The 10,891-nt window shown below is 37.8% G+C and overlaps 1 protein-coding gene across 7 annotated transcripts in view; it reads right to left on the bottom strand.

Annotated features, from left to right (window-relative positions):
- Nucleotides 1-8,447: 8,447 nt before the first annotated feature.
- ZBBX (zinc finger B-box domain containing) overlaps nucleotides 8,448-10,891 on the bottom strand; it is a 125,410-nt gene continuing 122,966 nt past the window's right edge. For all 7 annotated transcript variants that reach the window (XM_061416798.1, XM_061416816.1, XM_061416807.1 and 4 more), the window contains 2 exons: nucleotides 10,492-10,630; nucleotides 8,448-8,726 (listed from right to left, as the gene is read on the bottom strand). In XM_061416798.1, coding sequence (XP_061272782.1) covers nucleotides 8,600-8,726; nucleotides 10,492-10,630 — 266 coding nt within the window. In that variant the 3' untranslated portion in view covers nucleotides 8,448-8,599. The remainder of the gene's footprint in view (nucleotides 8,727-10,491; nucleotides 10,631-10,891) is intronic.

Here is a 10,891-nt window from a genome sequence, read left to right as displayed (position 1 = left end):
CTTGAGAGTGATGCTGTCAAAGTATGATTGTTTCAAACTTGGAAAATAAACCATTTACCCTTAGTGCGATGTTTGTTTGTGGCTAAACGGCTCATTTTCACCTTGGTATTTATCTGATAACAGGAGGAGACATAACCTTAGTAAAAGTTCTATCATCATTATCCCTTATTTCAATCACAAGCATCTGGTTGAGGTTTCATTCCTCCTCTATAAAGAACAAAATGGGACTATTTCAAAAACCAATAAAGGGGACTCTGTGTGAGACAGGCTGTCAGACTCATCTGGCTCTGGATGGCAGGCAGGCCAAGGAGAGGCACCTGCCACATTTGTAACATTGCTGTTGAGAGTCCACTGGGGCCTCCAGAGAATACTGTGCCCCAAGGAGGATTCGGTGTGAAATTTCACTTCATAGTTGTCAAGTAGATCAGTCCTGGAAATGAAAAAGTGTTGTGATGAGGACATCAGGGAAAAAAACTTAGACCAAAGGTCCAGATTACTCATTTTCAGCAATGGTTCTTCCAGAATAGAGTAATATTTATACTCTGGTCATGTTTGGGAACATGCCCTGGAGGAGGTCTAGGAAGAGCCCCTGAACGGCAGGTTGCTGCTGTCTGAGACCAGGTACTGCCTGCACTGTTCCCATACATCAGGGTCCTGACCTGCCACCAGCCCCCTCATTTCCCCTCTTTACTGTCCCTCTCCTCACACCCACTCTCATATTTTTACAACTGTCCTACAAACCTCCTCTCTTTGACTTTGCGTTCCTTCCCTGAGGGCCTTTCAGGGAGGTCTGTGGCATACCAGACTCACTTCCCTTTTCAAAACAGCCTTAAATCATTGCCCTGGGCCTGTTGAGTGCAGAGTCCTTGTTTTATAACAAGTTGTCCTTCCCTTTCTCCACTCCCTCTCCAAGGTCTGGAAATAATTGTTTGAGCCTGACCCAGCCCAGGGCCCTCCTTAGGCTATCACATTACCTGGTTTGAAAATATAAACCAATCTAGCTTCTCTCTCTAGATTTAGAACTGAAAATCCAACTCAAAAGACTGAAACTGTTAGCTGTCTGAATAGGGCTGAGGGAGGCTGTGAGAAGAGTGAGAGGTCTGTAATTAATAAAGTAAATCCTTGGGCATAAGCAGAAAGGACAAATAAAAGTAAGAAGCCAATCAGTAGGGAGAAACAAAGCTAATGTGCGCCCCCCTCCCCACCATCCCCCTCCCCCCCACCTCAAATCAGGGACCCATGAGTGTCCACAACTATGTGGAAAGAGAACTGTCTCAAGTCCAAGTCTAAGCCCCTGTGAGGTCAACTCTTCTACAATTCCTGTTCTTGGATTTCCACACAATTCCACTTCTCATTAAATAAGCCCATTTTACTTTCAGTATTTTGAGTGGGCTTTTGTGTATGAAGAAAAAAATTTTAACTAGAAGTCAGCAATACAGGCAGCTGACTAAGGCTGGATAATGTTTGGACTGTTGTTTAGTCACTAAGTTGTGTCCAACTCTTTGGCGACCCCACAGACTGGAGGCTGCCAGGTCCTCTTGTCCATGGAATTCTCCAGGCAAGAATATTGGAGTGGGTTGCCATTTCCTTCTCCAATGTTTGCATCCTTCCAGTAAATTGAGCAGGAGAAACTGTCTTCCCTCCATAGTTCTCTAGAGTCTAGTCTTAAACCAAAGACATATAAATCCAGTCATGTGTCTTAACATCTAATATTCCGTGACAACATAAATCCCAGAATACCAGCCTGAAAGGGTGTTCAGAGATCTTCCCAGACACTAGACCAATGATCTCTAAATTTTCTCACAGAATTCTTCCTTTAGTCTTACAAAGAACCCCTTCATATAAAAAATATCCAACTATAGATGCTTTTGTTGGGCAACTCAATCCCACTTATATTCCCCAACCAGATCAAGAAACACTAAGAGTCCCCAGAACTCAGTTTGAAAGCAATTAATCTCTCATTTTATATGTATTCTAAAGGATTTCAGCAGTGCGCTATAGGAACATAACCTTGAGGATTTATCTCTGAGAGCATCTGTAATCTCTGGCTCCACTGTACAAATATTCAACAGTCCTCTAAGAAGAAATTATTTTATATTTGTTCTCTGTGTATTCTTATGAAAATTTCCATCATAGGTTTCAAAATAGCTTACTATTGGAACACTCATTTGAGACAAATATTTCCTATCACAGTATTTTTAACAGAGTGCACTGAGTCTTTGCCAAAGCAGATTGGATTTGGGCACCAGCCCAAAGACTGAACTTTAAAGAGATGTAGAATGTGTTTCAAGAAGTCCTAAGGTGAAAACTTGAAGCTGAATAATGATGACGTCTCTGTTTGTATAACTCCAGTATGTCTTTCAGACTAAAAAAAGAAGTATGGTTTCTATAAGAAATTGAATGATTTAAGTCTGTGTCTCTTAAATTTGAGTGATTTAAATCCCAAAAGGTTGGTTTCTATCATGTATTTTCAAATCACATTAATGTCAAAATCCATATATTCTGAGAGCGTGAAGCTATGGATCAAGGATGAGAATAGCACAGAAGCTGTGGATCAAGGATGAGAATAGCATTCTGTGACAGAGAGGCCAGTTGCCTTAGTATCTGCTCTCCCCATCTTCCCCAGTGACACAACACCAGTTTTATTCTGAGCAGCAACACAACCACTTAAGCAGCTACATTTCTAAGCTCCCTTGCATCTAGACATGGCTAAGTTCTGGCCAATGAGATATAAGCAATGAGATATTGTGTGAGATTTCCAGAGAGACTAATTTCAAGAAAGCTGCCTCATTGAGGAAGCGCCTATTTTGCTCTCCCACTGCCCTACTTCTAGTTGCCTCAAACTCAGCTGGTGATGGCTAAAAATTGCATCTCCTAGCATGAGGGGACCTTGAGGATAGAAACAACCCAGCAAGATGTATCTCCCTGATGAACTCGACTGCCTGATCCCAGACTTTACATACAAGGAAGTAAATACCATGTTATTCCACTGTTCTTTGATGTTTCCTGTAGTATAAAGTTAAACAAAATCCTAACAGATTCAGTAGTCTACCTTACAAGATATTCTTCCAGAGCTATGGCACAAAGGTCAGAGGAGAAAGATGTGATGATTACTTTTGAAAACTAAAATGTGCATCTGTTTGTCTCATGCTTCCACTTGCAGTTTTCATTTTTTTAGTATAGAAGCTGTCAAAGAACTCTGGTCGTTTGAATAAACAAGGACAAAACCTTATCTGATAAAAGTATGACAATTACCTAAATAACCCGAAATTATATCAAAACTTACCTTAAAACATCTCTTTCAGAGTTATTTAGAATATATAAGGTTCAGTTAATTATAAATAGGGATGAAATACATTTCCCTCCTAGAAACTTTGCTAAGCATTTATATGTAGAATAATGTGTATTTGTTTCTGAATAGAAAACAATTCACCTATTGCTTCCTTCTGGCAGAAATAAGGGCATAAAAAGAGCCCTTTCACACCTACATTTCCATAAATGTTATTGTACTGTATATGTATCTGAAAAGAAAAAAAGAAACAGAAGATAATCCCATCAATCAATTAAATCTTTTCATTTTAAACATAACTGTCACCTCATGGAGAACATTAAGAACATTCTCTCCTTTTCCTTAACTATGAAAGACATTTGCATTAAAAGAGGAGGATCTTTATTTCCTTAAAGTTCCTTTATGCCTGCTGGTTATTCCCCAGCTAAAGCCATAATCCTGTTTGCAACATCATAATCATTTACCCAGCAAACAATCAGGGTGTCACTAACAAAGAATTATGACTTTAGGTGGGGGATAAACTACAGGCACAGATGAACTCTGAGGAAATAAAGATTGTTTTCATGTAAATATGGCTAGTAATAAATAACCATGGATGAAAATTATGATGAAACAGAATGCTCTATAAAAACAGATTTGGGGAGGTATAAATAGTATGTTTTCAAATTTTCTCCTTTTCTGGAAGTATGATGCACAGTGTTTATAAAGTACCAGTGAAATTTTAATATTTAAAAACTCTGAATTTACACATGATAGAAGAAATCTATAAACACAGAGAATAATGTTTCAGAAATATTTTTAATTAAATTTAGATATTTAGATTTCAACATTAATGCCAGCTTTATACAATATTCAATCTAATTGTCCAACTCACTCATGCAGTCTTCATTTTTGATACTGAGTGATTTTCAGAGATCATTTATGTCAACTTGGTCCTAAATTCACTAATTAATCCACCTGTTAATTTGTCTGTATATTCAATGATCGTAGGGTAAACACATGAGAAATTATGATAATTAGCATGGCACAGCACTTTCTAGTTCCCAAAGGTTTCTGCACTCAATACATTTTATACTCACACCATCTTTTGAGCTAAGTCAAGCCACTCAGTATCTTTTTCTCCAATTCAGAAAGGATCACATTCAACTAAGTGATCTGCCATCTAGTAAACAGTGTAACCTGATAAGCTGTGTTTCTCCCACTATATATACTCTGCTGTCTTTCCTTGGGAAAAGTTAGGGATTGAGGCAGCTTATCAATTGGATCCTGCACATTTTTCCTTTCATTCATTCATTCATTACTAATGACCACTCAATCTCAGCCAGGCATAAGATAGGGGCTAAACTTAAGAGTGGTGAACAAAATAGGTAAACTCCATGGTCTGTTGAACTGTATCATCTAGTTGAGAGATATACATTAAAAAAACACACAAATAGATTAAAAATTATCAGTGCTACAGAGGAAAAAGTAGGACACTACAAGAAGGAATAAAATGAATAATGGGAATTAATTTAGATAGAAGTTAAGAGTCTCTTGAGAAGGTACATTTTGAGACCTTGGAGATGAGAAAATGGCATGTGCCCAAAGTCAAGATGAGATAAGCATTGCTCAAGATCTTTCCAACAACTGAATCATAGGGACAAAGAGGACTGGTTTTTCTGAATCAAGGCATTATTTAAAATATTTCAGTGCCTTATTATAGAGATGGAGCCATTGTGTATTTCATCTGTTCCAGAAAAAATTGTCTTGCCCCTCCTGTATAAACACAGAATGAAGTGGTCTTAAGCGTGGGGTGCGCCACTGGCCTGCATTGTGTGACTCATTCAGAGTGCACCAAATACGGATGACTTCAACAAGTATCAAAAGACATATTAAATTATCAACTATAATTTAATTTTGTTTCTATCATGTGTATTGCCAGAATTGTAAAATTACAGGATTTACTCTGGCTGTACACCAGAGGCAAGTCTGAATACAAATTGCTAAATCCTAATATGCATGTAAAATCATGTTATCACTTGTCCAGGAGTTTCTAGAGGCACACTGTACTAATTCCAGAATTGGGAATATGGTTGTGATTCTTCTAGAATGTCTGTAACTCTCTCAATTCCACAGTGAGAACTAGGCTCATGCCTTTAACAACGATTTTAAGCTTGATCTCCCAGATGAGAGAACACACTGAAGTTGCTTCAGGCAACGGTTCTAATCTTATTTAGTTTTTTATTTCCTCATTAGACTAATGACGAATGAATTAGGAACTTTTCTAAATATGTGGTTATGGGAAGCAAATAAAGGCAGAAGGGGGTCTGCTCTGCCCCAGAGGACCCTCATTTTTAATTTCAATGTTATATTGAGAGTCAAATGACAAAATCAATGGTTCATTCCTTATTTCAAATTCTGGCCAGAAACACACCAATGACAACTAATTATCATCTTAATTTTTACTTCAAAATTCTTACATTATAAAAAGTAATAGAATATTATAAAATCTCCTTCTGAGCTAGTTAATAAAAGATTCAAGCCATGACTGAATACACAGAAGGAAAAGTAGTGGGCCTACTTTCCTAATGAGAATAGGATAACATCTCCTACCATTTCGTCCAAGAAAAAAAAAAAGAGTTTTACAAATTGCACCCAGAGAAACAATTTTCTTTTTCATTAAAAGGGAGAGGAAGATGTCTTAGAGCAAAGGAGGAGAAGAAAAGCCAAGAAACTTTAAACCTGAGCAGACACACTGAAAAGAAAAATAGCAGCTCTTCCTATCTGAACAGGTGAAGAGGAAATCCCCTACAGATACTAAACTACAGATACTAAAATTCAGCCTCAGGGTAAGACACCACAAGGGCTTTTGACACAAATGATAAAGATTCAAGGCTGACTCGCTATTGTCTCTCTCTGGGATTGTGGTGGAAGAAGTGCTAAGAGAACAATAACAATGCTGAGGACTCACATTCTTAAAGTTATTTCTTTTGAAAAATTATATTCTGATAGTATGATTGGCTTTCCTGGTTACTTCATGTTCACTTATGTAAGTCACTTTTTATAAGTGGCATTTGTATGCTAAAAGACATAGAAATGCTGATAGATCTCTGTATCGGCCTTTTCTACCCTGTAAGTAGATGGTGTGTGCGAATGCCAGTACAATTTATTGATGCCATGAAAAAAGTATTAAAGATAGATTTACACTAAGCAACCATCAGTCTATATGGGGTCTACCCAGAATCTCAGAATTTAGAATCTTAGAATACTATCCAGGTTAAAAAGAGTTTGAATCCTGAGATATGTCTATGCTGTGGTGATGACATAATGGTTTTGCCAAGCTGTAGGGATGTTTTTCTGGTAAGTCAACAAATGCTTTAAGGAGAAATTGTCCAAAGACATTGCAAAGTGACATCCATAAAACTATTCTCCTTTCATCTACTGTCCCTTTTGAAGCTCTTGCATTATAAAATTATGTGAAATCTTGAATACAAACCAACCCCAGGGTCCACTACCACTCAGGACTAGCAAAACACTTTAAAATGTAGTTTTGGGTGTTTTTTTAACCTACCACAACAATCCTCCATACTGACTGTGTTTGTACTAGTCAGGGAAACACAGTTTGTACTTCTCCATAGGAACAGAACCAGTTGTGATGGCTAGCAAATTCAAAATCTACAGGCTTGGGACCAGGGAAGGGCTGATGTTTTAGCTTCACCTGAAGGTAGTCTGAAGACAGAATTCTCTCTTCCTTAGAGGACCTCAGTCTACTATGGAGAGTAATCTGCTTTACTCAAAGTCTGTTGATTTAAATGTTAATCTCACCTGAAAAATACCTTTATAGAAAGATCTAAAATAAAGTGTAGCCAATATCTGAGTACTTTAGCCTGGCCAAGTTGCTACATAAAATGAACCATCACACTGGCCATCCCAAAATTAGATAATTAAGGGATCTTTCCACTGTTTTACCATAACAGAAAATGGCAAGTATCATGTTCATTTTATTTCAGGTCCTCTTTTTCTCTTCTAGCAACAACTTTTGATGCTACCAAAACACCTGTAAATGTCAAAAACCCCAACAAGAAGAAAAAAACTAATCAAAGTAAAAAATGGATTCCAGTCTCAGTGATACTGCCAAGTATAACTAGGCCATCAAATGTACATTGGTGACACAATTATTTAAAACATAATTTAACAATTAAACATTATTTTAAAGATAAGCATGTACTGTTACTGCTACTGCTGCTAAGTCACTTCAGTCGTGTCCGACTCTGTGTGACCCCATAGACAGCAGCCCACCAGGCTCCCCCGTCCCTAGGATTCTCCAGGCAAGAACACTGGAGTGGGTTGCCATTTCCTTCTCCAATGCATGAAAGTGAAAAGTGAAAGGAAAGTCACTCAGTCGTGTCCGACTCTTTGCAACCCCATGGACTGCAGCCTACCAGGTTCTTCCGTCCATGGGATTTTCCAGGCAAGAGTACTGGAGTGGGGTGCCATTGCCTTCTCCGAAGCATGTACTAGCTTATTTAATACTGTACATCAACTATACTTCAATAAATATAAATTAATTTTAAAAAGATAATCATGTACTGTTAGGGGAAGTACACAGATTGAAACCGCCCACCCTGACCAGGCACCATAGTAACTATTTGCATGAATTGTTTTATGACAGGAGATTCTGAAAAGGAATACAGAACTAATAAACCACCACCAACCGGAAGGGTTCGGGAAAGGTTGAAAGGAGACACCACGTGTCCATCCACTTTCCAGAATCCCTCTCGTTAGCATCCATCTTGGCTGAGCAATGCGTGTGCCACCAGGAAAGACTCTGAATTAGAATGATTGGCCAAAGACCACCCGGAAACTAATCCCATCACCATAAAACCCGAGACTGCAAGCCACGTGGCAGATCAGTTCTCTTGGGTTCCCTTACCCTACTGCTCTCCACCCGGGTGCCCTTTCCCAATAAAATCTCTTGCTTTGTCAGCACATGTGTCTCCTAGGACAATTCATTTCTGAGTGTTAGACAAGAGCCCAGTTTGGGCCCTGAAAGGGGTCCCCCTACATGCAACAGTACTACCTTCTGATAAGTTCTTAGAGACACAGTTACAACTTATTTTAAAAATTTCATTGACTGTTACTAATATAATCTGCAATTTGGAAGAAAAAGCCCTTAAACTTATAATTTCACTAATTTTTATTAGTCTGTAAACCTTGAAATATCAGAGACAATAATCAAAAATCTCTATCACCCGGACAGGTAATCATTTGATAACTTTTTTCAGGTTTGCTTTACTCTGGGTACAAAATGGAAAAAGTAATGAATGATCACTAGGTACTCTTTGACCACGGGAGTGTAATGACATGTTGCTTGTCAAGAAAATCTTCTTCCTCCTCATCCGTACTGCTTTCAGAAACTGTCAGCAAAGACTGGATTCCAGTATCCTTTTCAGAAGAGCTGGAAATACATTAAAAGGTCAATACACAATATACAGAACCAGGTTTCAACTCTTCATTTATCTTCTGATCAATACTACACACACTGAAGTAACTGGAGGCAGGCAGACATTGGGCAGGGGGGTGGTGCTGTTTCAGACTGAGACCATAATTCTCAATGTGCCCAATAAACCAAGCCTCCATTCTTCTCATCATTCTCCCTCTCTCAAGAGATAAAGCCACAGTGGAACCAAGGAGAGAAGATTTCATGGTCTCTGGCTGCATCTTTCATTGATGATACCTCAGAAGAATACTTCAGAAACTTGCAGAGCCTCCAGGTTCTTGTTAAGAGCCTGTATCATTACGCTGGTTGTTTAACAGAATCCCAGTGAATAAGCTGCCAGATAAATCACTTAGGACCATGTGGATAGCCAGTCTAGATATGCCAAAGCCAAAATTAATGACAGCAACTATGTAGTTCTTTTACTTTGTTGCATCTTATGGTGAAAAGGAACTCATGGAAACTCTAGTGTGTTGCTGTCTGAGGCTAGGGGTAAGTAGTAGTATGGGGGCACAGAGAGGAGTCCGCATAGTTCAGATATTTTGGTCCAAGTTATTAAAAATTTCAGCCCATGTACACTATTAAATAATATAAAATATTTCACCCTGTGATGGATAGAACTCGTTTTTGGATTTTATGCCCCAAACAGGTTAAACCAGCATTTTGTAAGCTCTTATCTGTGGTCCAGTTCAGATCTTAAATGTGATTAAAAATGAAAGCAAAAAAAAAAAAACCTTTCACTGGTCTAAATAGAGAAAAGAAGGACAAGGTAATAACTTTTTCAGGAAATTTTTAATTTTAAATAACTGTGCTTTATTCTATTAATATAATCCCCTTATATTTAGTCCTAAATGTCCTTCTTTTTATGAAGTTGGCTTGGTAACTTTGGTTTATTTTTAGGGAAAAAAATAGCAACTTTATACTGATCTCTTTAAAAAAAGAAATGTAAGTGGTGTTAGAAATGGAAAAATCCTTGGACCACAGACAGATGATTTTCTCCTTTAGAAAGACAGAATATGAACTCTTGATTTCTTTTTACTACAATATTAGACTTCAGCAAGTCAAAAGAATTTACAATTCAAGGGGATTTTATTTTACTTTTTTCTCAGTCTGTTTAGAAGAACCACTCTTCCTTTTTCAGGGAATTCTAGTATGACCATAACACCTTGACATGATAGACTACTTTTCTGAAGATTTATTAGTTTTACCAATGTTCCTTATAAACTGATCACCATCTCTAAATGCTCTTATCCTGTGTAAGGGAAGAATGAAGTCATATAGATTAAAATGATATCATTAACAATCTAGACTTGATTTCAAGAAGGAGACTTCTCAATATTCTATTCTAAAAACTTTATTCACATTGAGTAAGAGTCTATGAATGCAAAATATTGAAATTCAGTAAGTTAATGAAGGCAAGTAAGGCAACTGTTTTTCAATATAAGAAGAAATAGTGAAGGATTATTAAATTCCAAATGTCTTTTCATTTTCCTGACACACATTGTGCAGCAGAGAATTATCTCTTCACATTAAAGCAACCACTTCATAAGCCTTTCACTAAATCCTGATATTAGGTTAGCAAAGCACTTAAACATTTTATAAAGAATAGCCATATAAGTACACACATGAGGACAATCTTTATTTATGTAGTAAAGGTAACTAGTTGGGGGTTGTCAAAAATTTTACGATGCACTCTTTGTACATATAAGCACCATATTTAACCTACCTCTGTTCCTCAAATCCACAGAGACCCCTCGCACATGAGGTCTTAAGGAAATCTAGGGTAGTCTGACTTATATTCAGCAAATGGTTGTTGAAGGCTGGTAACTCTTCTGAGGTTAGGCTGTAAAGTTTTTCTGAAGGATCTGAAATATTTTATTTCATGCATTGTCAACACATAAATTCAAGAAACAGATACAGAGCATATGGTGCTGAAAGTTTACTCAGTAAACTGCAAGCAGTACAAGGATAGGGGCTTCCCAGGTGGCTCGGTGGTAAAGAATCTGCCTGCAATGCAGGAGATGCAAGAGACTGGGGTTCAATCCCTGGAGTAGGAAATGACAACACACTCCAGTATTCTTGCCTGGAAAATTCCTTGGACAGAGGAGCCTGGTGGGCTACAGTAT

The sequence above is a fragment of the Bos javanicus genome, chromosome 1 (assembly GCF_032452875.1).
Source record: "Bos javanicus breed banteng chromosome 1, ARS-OSU_banteng_1.0, whole genome shotgun sequence".
Lineage (NCBI taxonomy): Eukaryota > Metazoa > Chordata > Mammalia > Artiodactyla > Bovidae > Bos > Bos javanicus.
Note: the sequence above shows the minus strand (reverse complement) of the source record. Positions and strands in the feature narration are given on the sequence as shown.